Here is a 27138-nt window from a genome sequence, read left to right as displayed (position 1 = left end):
AGCGGAAGAAAAGAAGATTGTGGAGGACAGTCTATTATGTGATTATGATTCTTCCATTGATAAAGTTCCTCTTTTGCAAAACAAGGCCATGGTGATATAGAAATACTGGACAAAGTAAAAGATAGAAGCTATGTGAAACAACATTTTTAAAAGTGTCTGATAATGTGAAGACCATACCCTGCATTTATATATGTACTAATTTGATATACAATGACATGCACTCACCAATTTGTGTAAAATTTGAATTGCTTTTGACCAATTGGTGTTAGTAAAGGGATTGTTTGTTCTTGATTTTTTTTTTTTTTTTTTTAATATGGTGCTGACACTCAAAAAAGCAACAAATAAATTAGGAAATTATATATATATTTTTTGTTACAGATGACTGATTATGTTAAAATATTGAGTGAGTCAGAAACTTTTTTTTTTTTTTAAAAAAGTTCAAGTAAATGCACACACTTTGTTATGAGTACAACTAGACTGCAATCGGATGGGTTTGGAACTTAGTCTAACCTCAAACAGCTCAACTCATCTTGAGCTTCCCAACCCATTTTAATCTTGCCTCAAATATAAGAAATTGGGATGTGGGTTGGATTCAAATTGAGTTCAGGTTTATAGCAATTCCAAAAAATAATCTTATCTCAAGATTCCAAATTTATACTAATAGGGATTCATATTTCTTCACATGTTAGTTAGTGTCCACTTGGACCACTTGTGTAGTGTGTGTGTGTGTGTCTATATATATATATATTCTGGTGAGGATTAGGTAGAATTGGTAGATACCTTAGTACCAATAGCCTATTTCTAGCTTTAAAAATGGTATAGGATATGAATAACGAAAATTTCAATATAAGATTTTTCTATCCATTAGATAGTAATGCGAGACCTAGACATGAGTCCTACTTTCATCATATGGAATGAGAGTAGATCTGCAACCTGATTGGTAGAAAATTTTAAAATATCTGGCCAAATTACATCCCCACTTTCCTCTCTAATGATATATATATATATATGAAATATATTTTAAAAAATGTAGAGCCTATATCAATAGCCAAGAGGGAATATTGAGGACGTCGTAAAATACGTGAACTTGTGTTTAACGAAGATAACAAGGTACATGAATGACTTTTTTTCTTACTAAAACTAAACTAATAAGTCATAATTACTAACCTAAGTAGAAGAGTTATTGATAGAGTTCGAAAGTTAAACACATTCGGGTTTTTAGTCTGAATGAGACGGAAAAATGACAGATGCATTGCAACGTTAACAAAAATCCAACTAGACAAACGGACCGCGTGGATTTTACCCAGAAAAGTCTCTTTATCATTTTTCAAAACATCATTATAAATAATAATTAACCTAATAGAAGCCTCTTGAACAATTAGTCCTTTGATATTCAACTGTTCATTTGAGAATTGAGATTGACAAACCAAAAAGAAAATGCATTCTGAAGTACTAAAATGCCCCCATCTGCTTACATGATAACATACTTATTTAACCATACCCCATGTGCTAGATATTTGCACAGAGACACAGAGAGAGAGAGAGAGAGAGAGGATGTGGGCAGCAGGGATAATAGTAGTACTGGTGATAACTGAATTCTTAGAGGTTGGTTTAAACACCTTAACTAAAGCAGCAATGAGTAGAGGAATGAGCAACTTTGTCTTTGTTGTGTACTCAAATGCCCTCGCCTCTTGCTTCCTCCTCCCTGCAACCTTCATCTTTCACAGGTTCCATATACATATATATATATATATATATATATATATATATATATATATATTTGAATTCCACCTTCATCTGTCTATGCTATATAGCACATCTTTAATTTTTTTCTTAATTAATTCCTTATATGTATATATCTATAATTCTCACTTATTTACAGGTTTAGACCATGGCCACAACTCACCTTCTCTATCATCTGCAGAATCTTTCTTCTTAGCCTCCTCGGGTATTTTCATATTTTACTAATTAATTAAATTTTGGATAGCTAGCTACAAGTTGTACTACTGTCAATATGGTTCTCATATTGTAATTTATTCTTTAATTTTTTTTCTTTTTTTTGGGAGCTCGATCAGTTTTTCTGTGCAGACTTGTGTGTATATTGGGATTCGGTATAGCTCTCCAACTTTGGCATCTGCCATGATTGACCTCACCCCAGCTTTTACCTTCATACTTGCCATCATCACCAGGTATGTATATACTTCTTAACTTACCGGGAAAAAAATAAAAAAAATGTTATGTATATACTTCTCATTTTCAAGGAAATTTTTACTATGTTCTTAAATTAAAAGAGCAGAGTAGAAAAATAGATTTCATGTAGCCAGTTCTTTGTTTTGTTGAATTGAGTTCAATTGATTGTACCCCAACTGCACAATTTTTTTGCAGCATTTCTTTCATAAACTGCACACATAAAATTATGAACTTTCAAGAGGTGATTTGCAGCATTTCTTAATACTTGTGCAAAAATGAAATTTGATGGGGGAATATAAGAAAAGAACATGTGGAAGAAGTTTAAAAAGTTCCTCCACTCTTCGATCAATCATATTCTATCCCTCATTGATGACCTCCTTTGAAAAAAAAAAAAAAAACACAATAGATGAATGGCTAAAGAGTTATAATGTAAAGTTTGAAAGTCCACACATCCAACCATATTTATATAAGAGTATATTTGGAGAATTTCGTCATCATATCATCATATGCCTAACAGCATTTTTCACTCATATTAAAAAAGAAAAAAAAAATATTAAAAAAGAAAAGTACAAGGGTGTCGTTGTCTTGACTCCTCAAGCTCCTTATTTATTTATTTTTTTGAATGGCAAAGCAAATACACACATACTTTTTTTGCCCACGCGAGGGCTTGAACCTCTCCCCTCTTCTTTGAAGATGGAGAAGTTATACCATTGGGCCAAAGGCCCTTTGGTTCCTCAAACTACTTATTCATTTTCCATGAATAAATAATCTTGACCCTTAAGGTAGGATTAGGAGCTGTAAATGGGTCATGTTGTACCCATGTTATAGTGTAAAAAGGTATGTTTGCAAAAAGGATAATTTTTGAGTGAGACGGAAAAAAGGAGAGACGTTACTTTAAAAAATTACAAAAAAAAAAAGGGGGGGGGGGGGGGGGGGGGGGAGAGAGAGAGAGAGAAAACTACCAAAAAAAAAAAATAGAAAACAAAATATTGTGCTTCAGCATCTCCTTATTACCATCTTGTAAAATAATGACAAATATTTGAAACCAAAGTGACTTGATAATATAATATATAATAGATAAAGTCCATGTTTTTTATAGTCTTGAGGTAAAGATTAAAGTTGTTAATAATTAGTTTAAAAGGTGTTGAGAACAAGATTAAAGTTGATGAGAACAAAATTAAAATGTGTTGAAGTAATATTAAAGGTGTCGAGAATAAGATTAAAGTGTGTTGAGAAAAAGATTAAAAGTGTTGAGAAAAAGAATAAAGGTGTTAAAAACAAGATTAAAAGTATTGAAAAAAAGATTAAAATATGTTGAAAACAAGATTAAAGGTGTTGAGAAAAAGATTAAAGATGTTAAGAATAAGATTAAATGTATTGATAACAAATTTAAAGGTGTTAAGAAAAAAAATTAAAAAGTGTTGTGAATAAGATTAAAGGTGTTGAAAACAAAAAAGAAGGTGTTGAGAAAACTATTAAATCGTATTGAGGTAAAGATTAGAGATTTTTCTTAACACATTTAATCTTTTTCTCAACACCTTTTAATATTTTCTTAACACATTTTAATCTTGTTTTCAATACATCTAATCTTATTCTTAACACCCTTAATATTTTTTTTCAGTACCTTTTAATCTTTTTCTCAACACTTTTAATCTTATTTTCAACACATTTGTATATTCTTTTTCTCAACACACTTTAATCTTGTTCTCGACACATTTAATATTACTTCAACATCTTTTAATTTTGTTATCAACAACTTTAATCTTGTTCTCAACATGATCACCACACACACACCCCGCCACACCCACCACCACAACGCAACCACCGCACACAGCCGCCACATCAAGCACGCCATACACCACCCACACAACGTCACTATATCAAACACGCCACATTAAACACGCGGTCTTTGGGTCAAAGAAGACACTGTCACACCCATACCCGCCTCAACCACACACCGCCACACCGTAACAACCATACACTGCAACACCATCGTCGAGTTCTTCGACTCAATCGTTCCAATCTGTGACCGAGCTATCAAATTTTGAGCCTTGACTCGTACAGACTCTGTCTTCGATGGCGATAGAAGAAAGGCGTCATCGTGATGGGATTTTGAGAGAGAGTGCGAGTTAGAGAGGGTTGGGATGTGAATCAAAGAGATCGGATGAGTTGGGTGTTTAGATCCACGTCGGTTGGGAGGCGAATCGAAGAGATTGGTGAGTTGGGTCTTGAGATCGACATCGAGGACTTCTAAAGAGAGTTGGGAAGCGAATTAGAGAGGTCGGCGAGTTAGGTGTCGCTGCTTACACCTTTTTGACCTCATCGCGACTGAGTTGGTGTCACCGCCGCCTACACCTTTTCAAAAGAATCATGGGTCTTTTGGATCGTGTTCTTGCTCCTCTGATTACATAGTGATGGTGGTGAGGATAGAGGGTGCAGACTTGAGAGAATGATGAAGGTTATTTTGGTAATTTAATTTTAGTTTAAGGGTTATATTTGGCAATTTACACTTTTTAGGTATTTGTTTACCAAGTCAAAGGGCTAAATAGTCATTTTTCGGGTGTCAGAGGTCTAGAGTTGTGTGTATGTATGTATTTGAAACTTCAGGGGGTGTCAATGTAAAATAATACCTTGATTGTCCGCTGAGTGACGTTGACCCAAACATCAGAGAGTGTGAGTGCAAAGTATCCTTAAAATTTTAAATTTCAATAGCATATATGAAAATATATAAAATATATTATTTAAAAAATAAAATTAAATAATTATTTTAGGACAATCCAAATAAAAAAAAATTAATATACTTTCCAGAAACTATATAAAAAATATTTAATACTTTCTCATTCAATTAAACAATCCAATAAATACTCTCTCATACAAATTAAACAATCCAAATTCGTTTTCCAACAGGTTTCCTACGGCTTTGAAATTTGCAAAAAGGGACCCAAAGCAGTCGAATATGTCACAAGCTGACATAGCGTAATGGTTGAATATTTATTATCAGGCCGTTTCAGATAAAATAAAAATAATATATTTTTTTTATTTGTTTTTTATTTATTTATTATTATTATTATTTTTTTATAAGCGTTTGCAAGTGGCAACGGACTCCATCAACCAGACTTCTGTCAGCTCCGTTGTTTGGGGCTTCTTTTGTCCGTTTCGATAATAATTAGTATTGTATAATAGGTGGTCTCCTCTTTCTTTTGGCTTTAGCAGTCATTTATTAGGATGAGACATTACTTGGGACGCAACTTTGAGAGCGACCTCCAATCAACAAATTTTAAACCTTGAGGTGTGTATATATATATATATATATATATATTTGATTGGCATTAGAAACTCGCAGGGCTCCTTCGGAACTTACCTTAAATTACAAATTTGGAATTGTTGTCGATGACCTTACACTTCAGCATTAATTTTAATCAAAAAATATAATGAAAATGGATGAGTTCGAACCTAGAACATAGCATTAATTTTAATCAAAAAATATAATAAAAATAGATGAGTTCGAACCTAGAACATATGGCACTCTAGACCGTTGTCTTACCAACTCTACCAAGCCTCTAGGGACAATCTTGAGATATCTTCTTATATACTCCGTATGTATTTTTTTTTTTTGTCCGTATGTACTCACACAGTTTACACACGCTTTTGTTCACCCCTGGCTTGAATTGCCATAACTCATAAACCCTCTTATATACATGTAAACTTATATACAAGTAAACTTATAAAGAATTGGGTATTTCGGGACACCCAAATTAATAGTACCCGCCAATTATATTTTGTTTACTCCTATCATCAAGAAAAAGGAACCAATTATACTTTGGTGTTTATGAAAATGGCATAAGCAAGAAACATGTTACCTTGAATTCACAATATATGAGTGTTTTGAATTCACAAAATGAAAAAATAATTCAGAAAAATCCAATATATTTGATAATTAATCTGTACATTACACATATTTATAATGAAAGAAAATCTTAATCCATAAGGAAACTAATTGCAAGTTTGCAACTTGAATTCTTATAATAGAAGGAAACCTAATCTCGAAAGGATCCTAATACCCGAAAATAAGTTTAAAAATACATTTTCTTTAAATTTTTTGACAAAATAGAGAAATAAAATCTAAGTAGCACAAACACGAATACGGGACACGAGTACGAAACGGATGCCGCGATACGTCAAATTTCAAAAAAATAAGACACTGACACGACAATACAATAAAATAAAATAAATAATTATTATATATATATATATAATAATACTAATAATTATGTTTTCTCAATTTTTAACCCTTTTAAATTAGGCCCACTAAATATTTTGAGTCTAAGGCCCAAATTCTATTAATATATAAACAAACAAATAAATATTGTATATTCAAAAGGTTATTTTTTTATCTGTAACCAAACAAGGGGTAAAAGTTGATAAGGTTGTAACCAAACAAAGGACAAAAAGAGATAAGGTTTAACTTTTATTCTTATCCACTCTTTCCTTCACTCGTTTTTATCTCTCTTCAGCCATTGTTTTCTCATAACACCACTCTTCTCATCTTATCCGTTTTTTTTTTTTTTTTTTTTTTTTTTTTTTTTCGCTTTCCGATCCCCTCACTGGTGGCCATCCCAACAGCCTTATACGTCTCTGCATCAAGCGATTTTAAAGAGTCATCTACCAAAAATTTCAGATCAGGTGGCATATAAGAACATGATCCGTCAATTCAGTTGTTTTTTTCTTTGTGTATACTATATATATATATATGTCGTCTTCTCTGTTTTTCTTTTCATTTTTTTTCAAAATAAAATTTCTACAATGACAGATATCGTGTACCTCCCGTATAATGCTCTCAGTCTTACGAGAAAGACACGTGATTCGGGATAGAAAGAAAATGATTGAAATAAATCTACGCATGTTGAAGGTGAAGTTTTGAATATAGAACAATTCCTTCTGTCGTGTATCTTCGATTAATGCAGCCTCAGATGCTATGCTTCAATTCTCGATTCTAGTATTGAGCGCAAGGTTATACCTAGAGGTTCTGTATTACAAGTTAATCCTCCTCCACTAGTACCAATAGGCGGCATAGGGGAAGAAGCACTACACCTAGGAATCAACAACACAAAAATCGAGAATATTTACTTCCATAATCTCATCGTTTTTTTACTTCGCAATAACTCGGGATTTAATCATATAGAGATGAAAAATCTTTCGCCTTTGTCTCATGGTAGCCTGCTCCAGTCCCCTTACGAAACTTTTGTTATTGGGTTAGCCATACACTTCACATGTTTCTAGCGATTCACATGGCATCATTAAATGATACAAGTCTTGGATAAGAATCTACAACGCACTAGAACGCCCTTGTTGACGATCCTTTACTCCGACAGCATCTAGGGTTCCTCGAACAATGTGATATCTCACCCGTGTCCGTTCTATATTAAATAATAAAAAAATTAAGACATCGATTTTAAGGTGTCGAACACGTGTCCAGAGCTCCGACACGGATACACGTGTCGAACACGTGTCCGATACTGATACGTTGCACCTTGGCGGTGCTTCACAGAATAAACTAATAAAATAAAATATAAAATATGAATGCACTCCGAGTTCAAAATTCGTTTAGATAACAAATAAAAATATCGAAAAATTCGTTTAGATAACAAATAAAAATATCAAAATATTCAAAAATGAGAAAACGCCATTTTCGAGCCCTAAACGATTGAATTCGGCCAAACAAATTCGGGATCAACCCAGAAAATTTGTGTCCATTTGGTCCCCTAATGGTTCAAACTGGCCATAAAGGTTTCAGCAATCAATTCTATATAAAATAAAATAAAATATGTCTAGAATGCAATGGACATTTTCCAATCAAATAGACAAATTTGTATATTCTATCTCATATATCATATCTTATTGAAAAACAATTTAGACAAACACTCCAGAAGTCTGATCACAATTGTAAAACTCAAACATGTAATTTTTTTGTTAAATCATTTCAGGATGGAAAAGCTAAACTTGAAAGCACAGAGCAGTCAGGCCAAGTCCATTGGCACCATTATTTCAATCACAGGAGCATTCATAGTGACTTTCTACAAAGGTCAGCCAATTATCTTCTTTCGATCGGCTTCCGACTTACTTCATAGGCCGGTTTTGTCGTCGCAATCAAACTGGATTGCCGGAGGATTTCTCCTTGCTGTCGCTAGCTTCTTTCTTGCACTATTGTACGTTGTCCAGGTACACATTTTTCATTAATTAAAGAAAACATTGTTTACAATGCTCCATTAAGGCATTACTTTTCAAAATTTATGTGAATGTTAATGTCTTCTACATCTCCAGACTTGGATTATTAGGGACTACCCTTCAGAGCTGATGGTAACACTCATTGCTTGCGCCTTTGTGACCATACAATCGACCATAGTTGCTCTGATTGCAGAAAGGGAACCAAGTGCTTGGGAACTAAGACTTGATATTGAGTTGCTAACCATTTGCTACGCGGTAAGCATGTGGCAGTTGTAAGATATAATACATAGACTCTTCTATTTTTCTCGAAAGTTCAAGCAAAAACACACTCACAATATATTACTCCTTGTTGGGTTCTACGACACTCAACCTCTCTTTTGAAGAGGAGATATCAAACCATCTGGGCTAATGTGTATTGGTAGTGCCTACTCTAAAATAGATGAAAACTAGAGTAGGTTGTGTCTACTACCCATTCACAACTTTTAAATTCAAGAAGATCTCACGACACATATCCACATCAAACATAGATATAAAATTGTTATGAATATATGTATTATTATTATTATTATTATTATTTTGTATGTAATATATTTACTTGGTTCTTAATCTGTAGGCGATTGCTGTGGTTGCACTTAGGAGTGTGTGTCACTCGTGGGCTTTGCGGAAGAAGGGACCTGTCTTTGTTACAATGTTTAAGCCTCTTGGAATGGTCATTGCAATTGTGATGGGGGTTACTTTTCTAGGGGATACTCTGCATATTGGGAGGTAACAACCTCTATGATTTTCTATTTTATAAATAGGGTTTCTATATACGAGTATATAAATTTAGATGTGGATCTGCCTACCTAAATTTTTTAATTTGTCTAGTGTTATTTTCTCACTTTTATAAGGAAAAATTGAGCGTTCAAGTCCCAACAGGGTGCATGAGTTATGTTTTCTCGTGAAATGTTTTTCTAAATTTTTAATTTTATTTGTCAAAAAAAATTAATTAAGAAATATGGAGATAAAATGTTTGATGTTTGGGCATTTAATTTGTATTACGAACTTTTGCAATCATTGAAAGGTTTCTGAATTAACAAATATGTTTTATTTCAAATATTTGTGTAGTGTGATTGGAGCAACCGTTATAGCTGTTGGTTTCTACTCTGTGATGTGGGGAAAAGCTAGAGAAGAGAAGACTGCAGAAGAGTTAGAGAATGGAATATGTGGTCGGCATTCATCTTCTACCAAAGTCCCTCTTTTGCAAAACAAAAGTATGGATGTATAGAACTTTCGAAATGGAAGCTATGCTAAACATAACTACAAAAATAACCTCTCTAAAAGTAAAGGCTGTAAAACTATGTTTTTTTAGGAAACTAACTGAGATGAAAGCCCGTGGAGGCAAAAAGCAACTCCGGACACGAAGATTGAGGTTACGCGATAGGAAATTTCAACGAAAAAAACATAATCCGTAAAAATGGAGAAAAAAAAAAAGAAAGAAAAATAACCGAGTCATTACAGCAACTCATATTCTCTAAAAAAACATAACGATAACAATAGACCAATTCAAAAGCGCAAAAAAAAAAAAAAAAAAATACTTATTCGAAAAAAACACACACAAAAGAAAAAAGCAGACAAACAAACAAACACCAACTGGAAAAGCATACACTACTTCAACTGCCAAGCCCATTCTGCACGTAACACTCCTCTCCAGACTCGTAATATTAAATTAAATAAGGATAAAAGTACATAATTTTTTTAGTCTAGATATGTTTAGCATATAAGGCATCTGTAGATTTAATACGTGCCTATTATGAAATGACACTTTTTGTTACTGATGACGAATATGTTAAAACCTAATTTCATTTTTATTTTTAATTTTTTTTTCTCCAAAAGTTTCATGTAAGCGCCCAGAAATCCACAATAGTTAAGATACAAGACCTGCTAAAAAAATCTGCTCCTCATCTTAATTTTTTAGAGGTGCACTGAGGTGGGTGGAGGATTTAACTGATCTTAAGCTTCCCAACTCAATTTAATCCTGGCTCAGATATGTGATTTCCGACTAGAAAATCGGTTGGATTCAAGTTGAGTTCTAAGTTTATAACAATTCAACGAATACTCAATCCAAATATCTACTATATTATTATTGAGAAACAAATAAAATAATAATGAACCATATCTTCCTGTATTAATAATTGCCGGAGTCTGTAATATATATATATATATATAATATATATATATATATATATTGCGTGTAGATACCCGAATCAACCAATAATTAATTTGAGGTTGAGATTTTGAAACTCTACCTATTGCTTTTAAAATTAGTATACATATCCATAGAATACGAGATTTGTTGGAGCTGGCTCACCAAGTTACATCCACGTTATATTAATGAATATTTTGGGCCAAATGCTCAGCTTATAGTAACTGCCAAGATGGAACACCGATGAACATGTAGGAGAGTTTTTTTTTTTTTTTTTTGAATTGTGTTACTAAGATAAAAATAATAATAATAATAATAATAAAATAATAATAATAATAATAATAATAATAATAATAATGGTACATGAGTCACATGACACATGATTTTTGAGGGTTGGTAGCCAGTCGCTTTGTGATTGATTGCAAAATTAATCACGAGTTGAAATTAAATTTTATGTTATACCATCATTTTAACCGAATTGATTGATTATGATTGATTTTTTTATTTTTATTATGCCAACAAGTGAAATTTTTAATTTTTAATTTTCTTTCCCTTTAAAAAAAAGAGAATTTCACAATCGAACTGTCTAGCCCAAGTCGCGCCCTTATGAATTTTTTTTTCTCCTTGACAAAAAGCCTAGCTAATAATTAAATCATAATTGCTGACCTACTATAATTTTAAAGACCATTATTGGCCACACCAAAAAGAAAATGTTTTAATTCTGAATTACTAATATGCCCCTATCTAGCAACAAGAAAACAGAGTTTATTAAACCATACCCCCTTGAGATGTATGGTGTACCAATGCGCAGAGACTGACACACACACATACACACACAGAATGTGGGCAGCTTGGATAATAGGAGTAATGGTGACAACTGAATGCTTAGAGGTTGGTTTAAACACCTTAACTAAAGCAGCAATGGGCAGAGGAATGAGCAACTTCGTCTTTGTTGTTTACTCAAATGCCCTCGCCTTTTGCTTGCTCCTCCCTGCAACCTTCATCTTTCACAGGTCCATCTGTAACGACTCAAAACTAATATTTTTTAAACAAAAAAAAATTCGGCATGACCTCCCCTAAAAATAGGCCTATTACAATCTGTTTAAATGCATAATTAACCTGTCATGCAACTAATTCCTGAATTCACGGCAACAAAAGATAATGATACAACCTACTAATCTAGACAATGCTTCAAGCTAGGATTATCCTTCCATTCATCAACCAGTTACATATCATCAAGTTCGCATCCCATATGTCATCAAGTATCATAAGTGTATTACATGATCATGGTTCTTCAAAAGAAATTTACATCATTACACCTTTGGAATTTTACAAAAATGAGGGATGAACAAAGGAGTAGTCTATTACACAATAACAAGGAAAATGCTCCTCTAGCAACTTTCAAAGTTGGGGTGGATTGTCGTCCACCGGTTCTTTTCCAAGACCTGAAAAAAAATATATAGATATAGGGGTGAGCATATAGCTCAGCAGAGACACTTAAGACACAAATATTGTGTCCTTGTGAATTCAAGCAAAGCATAGGCTAATGGGAGATAGGGATCATACAACGTAGGGGATCAAATACAACATACGATTCAATTCCAATTATAAACAATGCAATGCAATGCAATGAATTGCAATGCATGTCAATGACACTCCCCATTTTCATTCTCAAAACCATCACTTTCAAACGTTAATACAGCCCGCCCTTTGGTAACCCCACCGCGACACGAGAGGAGGATTGGCTAGTGTCCCTGACCTTTGGTAACCCCGCGGCGTCATTATGGGGCCCAGCTAGCTCAACCACACTAGGGCGACTCCCTAGTCCCCTCTAGGCTATATTAACCTCCGGCCCGTTGGTAACCCCGCAACGACCGGGTTTATCAAAACCATTTCACAAAAACTATCATTTCCCAAAAATTCCTCATTTTCATTTCAAGACAAATTCTCCCATTTCATGCATCCCAATGACATGTCCATGAATATACATATAATCTCAATATCATGACAATGTGAAATTTTGGCACAATACAATTAAGCATGGTCTCATACATCACTTTTAGCAAGTTTACACACAGTAGACATAAACTCAACACATAGGCAAGCTTTTCACATAATACATCACATGTGCATAAACATACATTTTTCTAGACAACATTAAAATAATCATTAACACAATTAATCCCCAAGTAAAGCATGTTAGCGCATAAAAGAGGTGTAATTCACAAAAAATACCACAAAGCCATCATCTGTACATGCTTTTCACATAGACAAGTCATAACCCTAAGACATGAATTTTTTTCTAAACATCACTTACACCTCATTGAAGCAATTAATTCTCAAATTTAGCATGTCTAGCACAACAAAAGAGCATAACTCATAATGGAACAAGAAGAGAGTGGATTAAGATGCCCCTACCTCAAGATTGTACCAAAACACTAGAAAATGGGTCTAAATTTTCGAGTTCCAAAGAAGACTCAAACTGGAAATTGATGGTATGGATGTATAGAGCTTGACACGAGCTTCGTTTTGCCTCAAACGGAACCTAATTCCAACAAGAAATGAGTGAGAAATCTAACCTCAAAGTTGAAAGCAAAAAAAATAAGAGAAAAATGAGCTTACGGGTTGAGAGAGAGATGCATGAAGAGAGGGAAAGGGAATCAGGAAAATGAGACCAACTTTATGGTCTTGACCCTTTTCTAAAGTGCTTTGTGGGCCCCACCATTAAATTATTTTTCTTTCACTTTTATATTACACTACACACACACAATAAATACAAAGACATCACATTCTCCCCAACTTATAAGGATTTCGTCCCCGAAATCAAGACATACCTGAGGAAGAAAACAACGCTGGGTACTTGGACCGAACCTCCTATTCGAGCTCCCAAGTAGCTTCCTCGACTCCGTGGTGTCTCCAAAGGACTTTCACCATTGGTATCGTCTTGTTCTTCAACACCTTCTGCTGAGTGTCAAGGATCTGAACTGGTCCTTCCTCGTAGGAAACATCCTTATCAATATCCACATCAACCCAACTCAAAATGTGAGATGGATCCAGTTCGTACTTCCGTAACATCGATACATGGAAAATATTGTGGACCTTATCCAACTGTGGTGGCAAAGCAAGCCTGTAGGCAACCTCTCCTACCCGATCCAAAATCTCGAATGGTCCAATCAATCGTGGCGATAACTTGCCACTCTTCCCAAATCTCATCAGTCCCTTCCGTGGAGAAACCCGTAGAAAAACGTGGTCTCCCACCTCAAAGGATAACGGTCGTCTCTGCTTATCCGCATAGCTCTTCTGTCGGCTCTGAGCTGTAAGTAACCTCTGTCTTATCAACTTAATCTTCTCAGTAGTCTCGAGTACAATGTCGGGTCCTAAGGCGGCTGTCTCACCTACCTCAGTCCAACAAACAGGAAACCTACAAGGTCTACCATACAACGCCTCAAATGGAGCCATCTGGATACTCGTTTGATAACTGTTGTTGTAGGCAAACTCAATAAGTGGAAGGTGATCCTCCCAACTACCACCCAAGTCAAGCACACATGCCCGAAGCATATCCTCCAAAATCTGGATAGTACGCTCCAACTGACAGTCCGTCTGTGGATGGAATGCCATACTAAGATGCAACGCTGAACCAAACGCTACTTGAAGTCCTTCCCAGAACTTCGAAGTGAACTTAGCATCCCTATCTGACACAATGGTTACAGGAACTCCATGCAACCTTACAATCTCTTTCACATAAAGAACACCAAGCTTCTCTGCATCATCTGTTGCCTTAATAGGCAAAAAGTGAGCCGTCTTGGTCAATTTGTCAATGATGACCCATACGGCCTCATTGCCCCTTCTTGACCTTGGAAAACCTGTCACAAAATCTATAGCAATATGCTCCCATTTCCATTGCGCTACAGGTAATGGTTGCAACAAACCTGCTGGCTTCTGATGCTCGGCCTTCACCTGCTGACAGGTAAGGCATCTAGCCACAAACTGTGCAACATCATTCTTCATCCCGCTCCACCAATACTGACGTCTCAAATTGTGATACATTTTAGTACCACCTGGATGAACTGCAAAACGGGAAGTGTGAAACTCCCGTAGGACGTCCTCACGACAACATGTGGGAACCACCAACAAACCCCTAAACCGTAGACCCCCATCTGCATGCAAGGCCCAATCTTTCACTGTCTCACCACTAGAGATCAAAGCGTGGATGGCATCTAAGTCCGGGTCCTGTCTCTGTGACTCAATCACTCGTACAACAAGAGTAGGCTGAGCCACAAGACTAAACAAGAATGCCGGCTCGCTGTCAACATCGTCATCAAAACAATACAATCCCATCTCTGCCAGGTCTTCAAGCATCTTCCACTTCCGAATAGCTAAACTGGCCAAAGTTCCATGAGATTTTCGGCTTAAGGCATCAGCTACAACATTTGCCTTGCCCGGATGATACTGCAAATCAAAGTTGTAATCTTCCAAGTACTCAACCCATCGTCTCTGTCTGTTGTTCAAGTCCTTTTGGGAAAAAAGGTACTTGAGACTTTTGTGATCTGAAAATACCTCGAATCTCTCATCATACAAGTAATGCCTCCAACACTTCAAGGCAAATACAACTGCCGCTAGCTCCAGGTCATGAGTAGGGTAGTTGTACTCGTGAGTCTTCAACTGTCAAGACCCATAAGTCACTACTCTACTATCCTGCATCAACACACATCCCAACCCGTCACGTGAAGCATCACAATAGATCACATAACCCAAGCCACGCTCAGGTATCACCAACACTGGCGTTGTAGTTAATCTCGTCTTCAACTCCTGAAAAGATGAATCACAGGCCTCATTCCAGACAAACTTGACCCCTTTCCGGGTCAAACGGGTCATAGGAGCTGCCAAATGGGAGAAATCCTTCACAAATCTCCGATAGTAACCCGCTAAACCAAGGAAACTGCGGATCTCAAACACATTCTTGGGTCGCTCCTAAGTCAAAACTGCTTTAACCTTTCATGGATCAACTGATACTCCACCTTCTGAAACAACATGCCCCAAAAACTTCACCTCCTGTAGCCAAAACTCACATTTCTCGTATTTGGCATACAATCAGTGCTCCCGCAAAATCTATAAAACAATACTCAAATGGACCTCGTGATCTTCCCGAGTCCGTGAGTACACAAGAATGTCATCCACGAAAACTACCACAAACTGGTCCAAGTAATCGTGAAAGACGCAGTTCATCAAGTCTATGAATGCCGCTGGCGCATTAGTCAAGCCAAAAGGCATAACAAGGAACTCATAGTGTCCATACCGTGTACGGAATGCTATCTTCGGGATATCCTTATCCCTAACCCGCAACTGATAATAGCCAGACCTCAAGTCAATCTTTGAGAAACAATTGGCTCCCCTCAACTGATCAAATAAATCATCTATCCTTGGCAAATGATACTTGTTCTTGATGGTGGCATGATTTAACTTCCGATAATCAATGCACAACCTTAACGAACCATCTTTCTTCTTAGCAAACAAGACCGGTGCGCCCCATGGTGACACACTCGGTCGGATGAAACCTTTCATCCTCAAATCATCAAGCTGCCTCTTCAATTCTTCCAATTCAACTGGGGCCATTCGATACGGTGCCATAGAAATCGGCGCAGTACCATGCATCAAATCAATAGTGAACTCCACTTCTCGGTGTGGAGGCAACTCTGTCAAATCTTCTGGAAAAACATCCAAGAAGTCACAAACAATCGCCGGATAAACTTCTCCCACGACATCATCTTCTTCGGCTATAAGGCTAGCCAAGAAGTAATCACCATGACTTCGTCCACGAACTCCATAAAAAGATGAAATGTGGGAATCACTCCGATTTCCCACGAAAAAGAAACAGTCTCCTTCGGGAGTGCAAACTGTAACCCTTCCTCTGTAACAGTCGATCGTGGCATGAAATGAAGCCAACCAATCCATCCCGAGAATGACATCAAAGCTAGTCATCTCCAGGAGGATAAGGTCAAACACAAAGGTCCGCGCGGCTATCACAATAGAGCAATCCCGCACAACTCGGCTCAATGACATTGAAACCCCAATTGGCGTATCAACACATAACGCCCGATCCATGAAACTAACCTCCAACCCCGATGCAAGCGCAAATGATGATGAAATGAAAGAATGAGATGCACCATAGTCGAACAAAACACGGGCCCAACAACCAAACACTGGAAATATACCTCGAAGAACTGACGGTCCAGAAGATGCATCGGTCTGTGCCAGTGCAAAAACACATCCCTGTGGTACCTGTGCCTGAGGACTGCCAACCAGAACACCTGACTGCTGCACTGACATAGTAGGAGTATCCCTCCTAACTGATCGTGAACCCTGTGAAGACATAGTAGGCTGTGGTGGTGGTGGTCTGAAACTTGACTGAACTGTAGCCGATTGTGACGGCCTCTGCTGTGACCCTCTACCACTAATGGTGCCTGCTCTCTGACTCGGACAATCACGAATCAAGTGACCCTGCTGGCCACACCCATAACAAGCCTTCGGAGCTGACGAAACTGAAGACGATCTCATCGGACAACTGGACTTGTAATGTCCGGGCTGCTGACACTGATAACAAACAACTGCACTCCTGTTAGGTCCAGCTGGCATAGGAGTGGTAGGAGCAGATCTTGTAGACTGTTGCTCCTGAAACTGAGATGGACTGCCCCTATTCCTTTTCCAAGAAGATCCCTCTGAGGATGGCCCTGCACCCCTCTTTTGCTTCAATTGCTCTCTTCTTGCATCCTTCTCTCTATTGTCAGCCTCTAGCATCAAAGCCCTTTCCACTGCTTCAGAGTAAACCTTAATAAACTGTGCCATGATCAACGGCCTCATTCGATCATTAAGACCCGAGACAAACTTTCGAGTCTTTTTAGCTTCATCTCTCACCACTTCTGGAGCAAAACGGGAGAGTGAGGTGAACTTGTTCTCATACTCTGCCACTGACATGTTCCCTTGAATAAGATTATGAAACTGGTCTTGTAACTCCCATCTTTTGGAAAGTGGAAAGTACTTTTCATAGAACAGTTCCTTGAACCTGTCCCAGCTCATTTCTTCAATCTTGTACTGGTTGGTGACTGACTTCCACCAAACCTTAGCATCCTTAGCAAACTTATACGTAGCTAGGATGATCTTTAGATGATTCTCTGTCACATCCATTGAAGTTAGTTGGGTTTTAACTTGATCCAAGTAGTCATCTGCTACCATTGGATCCGCACTGCCCTCAAACATAACCGGCATCAGCTGAGAAAACCCTTTATGATCTTGAGATGCTTTTGAGCTGGCGTCTACTCAACTTGAACTGTAGGTTGTGGTGCTGACTGCGACTGAGCAGCAATCGTTGCCCTCACGACATTCTGTAACAAACGATTAAACTCCAGTGCCACAGAACCTTCACCCACTTCTACGGGTACAGGTGTTTCAACATTCTCTCTTCTTGGAGGAACAGCTCTTGGGGGAATCAAGTCCCTAAGAAGCATGTTCTCATCAACTGGCTCCGCCGGATTGGAGCTAGAGCTCTCACCAACATCGCCCCTTGTTGGCCTAGGGCCAACTTCTCTAGGTTCCTCACGCCGTGACATCGTGCTATAAAACGAGAAAACAATTCAGAAACATGACACTAAGGTCCACTGTGGACGACTTAACAAGAATTAATACCGTACAACACTTAGCATGCAAGACTATGCAAGAAACATTTTAACATAAACAAGTAAGAAAGTAAGCACATAGGCAGTTAAGCATGCTCATTTAAATAAGATACCACGTAGTAAGTAGTTAAGTAAACAATACAAACAACATCCCATGCGACTCTATGTAGGCCTCTACCCGTCGTCCTAAAGGTTTTCGAACCTTTGCTCTGATACCAAATTTGTAACGACTCAAAACTAATACTTTTTAAACAAAAAAAAATTCGGCATGACCTCCCCTAAAAATAGGCCTATCACAATCTGTTTAAATGCATAATTAACCTGTCATGCAACTAATTCTCGAATTCACGGTAACAAAAGATAATGATACAACCTACTAATCTAGACAATGCTTCAAGCTAGGATTATCCTTCCATTCATCAACAAGTTACATATCATCAATTTCGCATCCCATATGTCATCAAGTATCATAAGTGTATTACATGATCATGGTTCTTCAAAAGAAATTTACATCATTACACCTTTGGAATTTTACAAAAATGAGGGATGAACAAAGGAGTAGTCTATTACACAATAACAAGGAAAATGCTCATCTAGCAACTTTTAAAGCTGGGGTGGATTGTCGTCCACCGGTTCTTTTCCAAGACCTGAAAAAAAATATATAGATATAGGGGTGAGCATATAGCTCAGCAGAGACACTTAAGACACAAATCTTGTGTCCTTGTGAATTCAAGCAAAGCATAGGCCAATGGGAGATAGGGATCATACAACGTAGGGGATCAAATACAACATACGATTCAATTCCAATTATAAACAATGCAATGCAATGCAATGAATTGCAATGCATGTCAATGACACTCCCCATTTTCATTCTCAAAACCATCACTTTCAAACGTTAATACAGCCCGCCCTTTGGTAACCCCGCCGCGACACGAGAGGAGGATTGGCTAGTGTCCCTGACCCTTGGTAACCCCGCGGCGTCATTATGGGGCCCAGCTAGCTCAACCACACTAGGGCGACTCCCTAGTCCCCTCTAGGCTATATTAACCTCCGGCCCGTTGGTAACTCCGCAGCGACCGGGTTTATCAAAACCATTTCACAAAAACTATCATTTCCCAAAAATTCCTCATTTTCATTTCAAGACAAATTCTCCCATTTCATGCATCCCAATGACATGTCCATGAATATACATATAATCTCAATATCATGACAATGTGAAATTTTGGCACAATACAATTAAGCATGGTCTCATACATCACTTTCAGCAAGTTTACACATAGTAGACATAAACTCAACACATAGGCAAGCTTTTCACATAATACATCACATGTGCATAAACATATATTTCTCTAGACAACATTAAAATAATCATTAACACAATTAATCCCCAAGTAAAGCATGTTAGCGCATAAAAGAGGTGTAATTCACAAAAAACACCACAAAGCCATCATCTGTACATGCTTTTCACATAGACAAGTCATAACCCTAAGACATGAATTTTTTTCTAAACATCACTTACACCTCATTGAAGCAATTAATTCTCAAATTTAGCATGTCTAGCACAACAAAAGAGCATAACTCATAATGGAACAAGAAGAGAGTGGATTAAGATGCCCCTACCTCAAGATTGCACCAAAACCCTAGAAAATGGGTCTAAATTTTCGAGTTCCAAAGAAGACTCAAACTGGAAATTGATTGTATGGATGTATAGAGCTTGACACGAGCTTCGTTTTGCCTCAAACGGAACCTAATTCCAACAAGAAATGAGTGAGAAATCTAACCTCAAAGTTGAAACCAAAAAAAATAAGAGAAAAATGAGCTTACGGGTTGAGAGAGAGATGCACGAAGAGAGAGAAAGGGAATCAGGAAAATGAGACCAACTTTATGGTCTTGACCCTTTTCTAAAGTGCCTTGTGGGCCCCACCATTAAATTATTTTTCTTTTATTTTTATATTACACTACACACACACAATAAATACACAGACATCACACCATCTTTCTATGTAACAAATCAATTCCCCCCCCCCCCCCCCCCACACACACACACACACACACACACACACACACACATTTATGTATATATGTATAATTCGGACCGAATTACAGGATCAAACCATGCCCACAACTCACCCTCTCTGTCATGTGGAGAATCTTTCTTCTTAGCCTCCTTAGGTATTTTCATAATTTTCTTATTAATTAAAGTTTGGATGGCTGAAAGTGGTTTATATGACTAACAATATATATGGTTCTCGTATGAATTTGGCTCAGTTGTTTTGTGCAGACTTGTGTGTATATTGGGATTCGGTATAGCTCTCCAACTTTGGCATCCGCCATGGTTGATCTGACCCCAGCTTTTACCTTCGTACTTGCCACCATCACCAGGTATGTACTCATTTCAAGTACACGTTTCCAACAATTTTCTAAAAATGTTTAAACTAAACTTAGTGAGGAATTCTCTATCAAGAGGTTTGACTAAGACTATATTAGTAAATTAACTGAATATAATGAAAAAAATAGGTTTTATGGAACCACTTTTATTTTGTTTTGTTTAATTGAGTTCGGTTGAGTTTAACCATGTATATAGCATTGGATTCATTGCAATTTTTAATTTTTAATTTTTCATCAAGAAGATAGATGCAAGCCTTCAGAACATAATGGGCATGGCATGCCTGGTCCTACAATATTAAGATGATACTGCCAAGGCCACTTATTTAGGAAAGGATAAGTAGACCATTGAATTCTTGGAGAGAGTTTCGCCCTCGAGTGTAAAGACATTAAAGAGCTTGATTGTAAGACCCACCCATTGGACGAAAGTTGGCCTTAGTGATTCGATGGTGATGAGTGGAAGAAGGGTCCATCGCTCAATGAATTAAAAACACAGGAATACAAGTCATGAAACAAATTTTAAGATGGTACTACTAACAACGTTATATTTTTTTATTGTCAAAATTCATTTTCTTCTGCTCTTGTAAGCCTTACCCATTACGTCACATTCTCACTTCCATCCGGTTTACCTTTTTCTTTTTCGCTAAATCATCCCTTACCTTTCTCTGTCAATTCTCTGTCTCTCAAATTATCAAAATGACATAGAAAACCATTTCACTTGCATTGTGTAACAAATCAAACATCTAAAGTACTTGGGTGGTCTGATCCATGTAATCTTCTGGGGCACATCAACCCTAATTGAATCACATAAAGATCTCGATTCTCTACAACAAAACATCCGTCTTCACTAACCAAAATTCTGAATAGATGCTTGGGATTTTTTGAGTAATCATGGCACTACGCCATAGTAATGTGGTTCACAACACTTGCACAACCTTCCGAAAAGAAAAAACAAAAAACAAAAACACTTACAAAACCTGATCTTTGATCACTTAAATATATTCAGACACTCACTCTTACACAATTTGTTCTCACTATATTGCAAATATAATCCAAATTTGAGAGTCATAATGCAAATTACAGATTCACAACGTATAAAAGTTGTTGATCAATCAAAAGTGTGTGTATATATATATATTTTAATCACATTATTTGTATTCTTACAAGCGTTTCACCGTTTCTCTCTTCCGTTGTTGGGTTCTCTCCCTTCTCTATTTTCTCGCCAAAAAATTTACTTTTAAATTACACTTGGCTTGCCATATCATTCATAATACTATATCATGAATATCATTTATGATATTTTTCATTTCTCTAAACTTATTCCTGCTCCTTTCTGAGTTACAAGAGACGACAGATTCATTGCCTCTAGTTGGCAGTAGCATTGTTCAACAAACAACAATGCTTTTATTGCAATTTCATTTATTCCTCTTCAGGCTTTATTTTTTTACTTACGGAATACGGATTACAAATATATATATATATATTGTGTTTAATTGTTACTTACATCAAATGGATCATTTTAGGATGGAAAAGCTAAACTTGAAAGCACAAAGCAGTCAGGCCAAGTCCATTGGCACCATAATTTCAATCACAGGGGCATTCATAGTGACTTTCTACAAAGGCCAGCCAATCACCTTCTTTCATTCGCTTTCGTCGCCGCAATCAAACTGGATCATCGGAGGATTTCTCTTTGCTGTTGCTGCCTTCTTCCTTGCACTATTGTACATTGTCCAGGTACACCTTGACAAGTAATTGTAGAACTTTGTCTAAAATGCTTCATTAATGCATTATTATCAAAAGTTCATGTGAATTCTAATTAATGTCTTTCTAGATCTCCAGACTTGGATTATTAGGGACTACCCTGCAGAGCTGATGGTAACACTCATTGCTTGTGGCTTTGTGACTATCCTATCAACTATTGTTGCTCTTATTGCAGAAAGGGCACAAAGTGCTTGGGAATTAAGTCTTGATATTGAGTTGCTTTGCATTTGCTACTCGGTAAGAATTTTCCTCCATTTACCGTTAATAACAAGATTGGAATGTCATAATCACTCTCTCTTCAATCTTGGCTGGCGATGTCGAATATCACAAGATATAATTAGTCAATATTTGTCCCACTTTTTATATATTATTCACTTTGCAATCTAATCAATCTATTCACACTCATCAACACGTATAATATGGGTACGAGGCATCCCGCTATAAGAACCTCTACTTCATCAAATCTCATATAATTTAAATTATAATTGCCTATATCATTAAAAAAATAATAATAACAAAATGATATGTTACACTATTATATTATAATAAATTAAATAGAAATTAGGACAACCCATTCCTTCCCATTTTTTAAATTTAAGGTCTCACATGCATGCATTTTCACGCATATCCACATTAAGAATAGATGTATATTGTTATAAAGCTGTGTTTTATTTATTTTTTTTGTTTGTAATAAATTGACTAGCTTCTTAATCTGTTGGCAATTGCTGTGGTTGCACTTAGGAGTGTTGCTCAAACATGGGTATTGCGCAAGAAGGGGCCTGTCTTTGTTACAATGTTTAAGCCTCTTGGAATGGTAATTGCAGTTATCATGGGGGTTACTTTTCTAGGGGATATTCTGCATATTGGGAGGTAACAGCCTCTATGATTTTTAAATTTTATAAATATGATTGTTATATGCAAGTTTTGTTTTTTGGTCCACGGTGGTGGTGTCGGGCTTTTCTAGAACACCCTATAATTTACCACCGCGCATATACAATCCTCCCGTTCCACATGCACTGTGCAATTACCATTTGGAAAGTCTGCTGGGGTGATGGCTTGTTTTCAGCTAGCGAGTGCTCCACCTTAGCTAGGCCTGGGCCACCTATAGTCCATTAGTTCCGACATGCATAAAAAGAAGAAAGCCCAGCCAAGGCCTACCTGAAAGGGCTGAAAACCAACCCATATTTTATTGGGCCAATCAACTACATCTTTGCAAAAATGTTAATTTAGGCCCAAAAATATCGGCATGGTCAACCCATCACTTCTAGAATTCGGCCCGGCCCACCTGTTTAATTTTTCATCTCTAAGTCAACTTTACACTCGCCTACTTCAACTTTAAAAAATAAATTTATTAAGTGGTATTTTCTCATCTTTTAAAATGATGTAACATGTATCTTGATTAGGAAGCTAACCCATGCGCCCATTTTATTTCCCCACCTTCTAAATTTTCAATTTTATTTCTTAAAAAATTAATTAAGTTATATGGAGGTAAAATGTTTTATGCTTGGGCATCTATTTTCAGTTATTTATTTCTTTTGCAACCAAGGTCAATGAATTAACATACATGGTTTATTTAAAATATTTGTGCAGTGTGATTGGAGCAACTATTATAGCTATTGGTTTTTACTCAGAGATGTGGGGAAAAGCTAGAGAAGAGAAGACTGTTGAAGGAAATGGATTAAGTGATTGTGATTCATCATCATCTACCAAAGTCCCATTTTTGCAAAACAAATGTATGGAAGTATAGAACTTTTGTAATGTAGGCTATACTAAATAAAAGAGAGATTTTGATTGCAAAAATGTAATAATTCCTAATACAAACCTTTAGACTATGAGAGGTGAAATTGATTCGCAATTTAATTTTTGATATTTTCAATATTCAAGGATTACATATAATTAACCCATTGTGAATGGCAACACGGTAGGTTAAAGAAAATTTCAGAACCACCTATGTTTTTTGGAAAAATAATTTACGTATACTTAAATATTTAACAATCATTTGAATAATTTTTTTACAAAAATCTAGAAGATCATTGATTTTTTTTTATTTATTTAAAATTTCTAATAATAGTTAATAATATTCCTAATACTAAACTTGAGACTATGAGAGGTGAAACTGATTGACAATTTATTTTTTTTTGACACTTTCAAGTATATATATACCTTAATTTATTTAGTATTTCTCTTGTTCAATATTATTCTCGTAACATTCCTTATAAGTAAAAAGGGAGAAATACGGTTTTGACAAGTTTCTGAAAATTATGTGCTCACATAATTATTTAATTGATTTATTCAATTGAAATTTTTAATTTTTTGAACTTGTTTATCATACATTTTACACTTGAACTAATCCCACTTTGGTATTTCATGTTTGTTTTGCAGACTGTGAGTTGTACGCAACGGAATATTTAAAATTTTTTGTGAATTTTAAAAATAGATCTTGTGTTTTTCTAACTTTCCTTATTTTAGTAATTAAATACTTAATCACATGCAGATAAAATAAGTAAAGTAAAAGTTAGAGATGACACCAGAATTTTTAGCGAGGAAACTCCAGTTGATAAAATACGTCAACTGTTTGCATGAAAAAAAATCTCGTGGACTGTGCAATCAAAAGTAAACTGATCTACTATATTCGAAACAAAGTATACTGAACTTTGACTTTGGCTTACACCCTATCATTATACCAAACACCAATTGCTGACAATTTTATGGCTTTGCGACGTCCCGTCTAACAGCAACTTGACCTCAGGCTTATGCTTGATATCTGTAGAAGAGTAGCAGGTAGATCAAACAACACTCCTCGAATGCTCCAACCCTTTCAAAGTGTGATCGTTTTTACTTCTGTTCTTCAATATCTGAATTTAATGTAAAAATATATCTGATTTTCTCTGATTGATTTAGATGCAACTATATGACCACGATCAAGATTTGAACACCACAACTCTAAACTCATTATATGTTTATGTGTATGTGTTCTAGAAAGATGACAGAGAAATCTCTTAGATTTTCTGTAAAGCTAATCTTCCTAAAGCTTTTATGAATAATGAAGTTGTAGTACTAAAGCTATGAATAAACCTAGATGTGTATTAGGGTTTATATAGAGTTTTCAAAGTCCTATTCCTTCTGAAAATAAAGGAAATTTTGTGCATAGGACTTTTGGTAAACTTCTAAACCAACTGGGAAGTCCAAAACTGTTAAGGACAAAGTTTCCTTAAAGTGAAACAGCAATGGTACTGGTAGGAGGATTGTGGTACCAGTTCCCAAAGGACATAATTGTTTTTCTTGCATCTCAGCTTTTTGAACCGGTTCTCAAATTCAGGTATCGGTTCCCACTTGACATAATCCAACTGGAACTTGGATTTCCTGTTTTTGGTAACTCTGGAAAATATACCTTATAGGTATTTGTGTCATAAGTGGGAAATGACTTCCTAATGTGTTGTTCTTTCCTTTTTGATGATCAACAGTAGATTCTTCTTCTGAACGACCTTCCATATTCCGCAGTTGATGTCGATTTTGATATGGTAACTGAAATTACAATTCGACTAGGACTTATTTTGTTACCGAATATTGCCAATTACAAAAATATATCTCATAATCTCCCCCTTTTGTAATTTCGTAACAAAACCCTAAAAACAATTTAAGCAATCTACCCAAGTAGAAAAGTAATTATAATTGTTTAAGGAAAAACATAATTTTTTTCAATCTCTATTCTCTTGGACAAAAGTTCACTTGAATTCCTGCACATGGATTGAGCAAAACTACCAGTGAAAGTTTAATAAAACAAGTTAAAAACTCCCCCTGAATAAAGTATCCAATTTTTCAGTATTTTCTCCCCCTTAAATTAACCATTGTTCTCCCCCTTTCTGGAACAAAATTGATAAAGCAATAAATAGGTCATTTAGAGTGGAAACATAACTAAAAAAGAAAACAGTAATCAGTTTATTACATGTCAGTAATCAAAAGATAATATCCAAAAATATCAAGTCATAACAAGTAAATCTGAACAAAAAAATATGATGCATGTATGATATGAACATAGAATCAAGCATCAATATCTCCAACAAACGGAACAGTAGTAGTCGTAATATCCTCATCACCACCATCAGTGTCACTACCACTACCATCCTCATCATCCTCTGCATCATCATCTATCTCATCATCCTCATCTCTCTCATCTTCATGAACAAGTGAAGGATCTAGAAGGGCTGGTCTGTAGACATCCTCTGACGTACTACTTGTCCTCTGCTCTCGAAGCAATCTCACCTCAGTTTTTAAATAAAAAATAGCATCCATCATGGCCTTCTGATTCTGTAGAAACAGTGAATAAAGCAGATTTGCATCCTCTGTAGTGAAATTCCATTTAGACGGAAAAATCTAAGAAATCTCTAGAAGAGATGAAGTAGCAGCTGAACCCTTACTAACCTTCCTAGCTGTAGCCCTAGCAACTTTTGACTTATTAAAAACCCTAGCATGCATCTGAGACATAATCTGAACATGATGAGCTCTAGGTGGAAACATAATGTCAAGTTGTCTATACAAACCCATAATGATCACAGGGAATGGAGATGACTTTTTCTTGGTGTTATTCTTATAATATGCAACCATCAACCTATAGATAAAAGCTGCAAGATGAATCTGTGAGATAACAAGATGGAATGTGATCGGGGTATCTCGATGAGTCTGGAACACACAAAGTATCAAAAATATCTTCCCACTTCAACC

General features: G+C 36.2%; 2 protein-coding genes and 1 long non-coding RNA gene across 3 annotated transcripts; 2 read left to right on the top strand and 1 right to left on the bottom strand.

Moving 5' to 3' along the window:
* Positions 1–1511: 1511 nt before the first annotated feature.
* On the top strand, positions 1512–9770 carry LOC132303021 (WAT1-related protein At3g28050-like). Its single transcript, XM_059800037.1, has 7 exons — positions 1512–1727; positions 1883–1948; positions 2076–2189; positions 8175–8409; positions 8512–8670; positions 9029–9180; positions 9523–9770. Exons 1-7 carry the CDS (start codon positions 1555–1557, stop codon positions 9680–9682), a joined length of 1059 nt encoding a protein of 352 aa, XP_059656020.1. The 5' UTR covers positions 1512–1554; the 3' UTR covers positions 9683–9770.
* Positions 9771–11467: 1697 nt separating this feature from the next.
* Positions 11468–24163, top strand: LOC132304854 (WAT1-related protein At3g28050-like). The gene is made up of 6 exons (XM_059802563.1): positions 11468–11613; positions 20539–20652; positions 22179–22389; positions 22495–22653; positions 23120–23286; positions 24007–24163. The coding sequence occupies exons 1-6, from the start codon at positions 11468–11470 to the stop codon at positions 24161–24163; spliced, it is 954 nt and encodes a 317-aa protein (XP_059658546.1).
* On the bottom strand, positions 18674–20204 carry LOC132303020 (uncharacterized). The gene is made up of 3 exons (XR_009481051.1): positions 20095–20204; positions 19891–20017; positions 18674–18917 (listed from the first exon to the last, which is right to left on the bottom strand). It is a non-coding gene; the product is annotated as an uncharacterized LOC132303020 (long non-coding RNA).
* Positions 24164–27138: the final 2975 nt, after the last annotated feature.

This window comes from Cornus florida, unplaced genomic scaffold, assembly GCF_030987335.1.
Source record: "Cornus florida cultivar Cherokee Brave unplaced genomic scaffold, ASM3098733v1 CherokeeBrave_3.0.0_Hap2_Chr04, whole genome shotgun sequence".
Lineage (NCBI taxonomy): Eukaryota > Viridiplantae > Streptophyta > Magnoliopsida > Cornales > Cornaceae > Cornus > Cornus florida.
The sequence above is the reverse complement of the archived record's forward strand: the minus strand, read 5'-3'. Positions and strand labels throughout refer to the sequence as shown.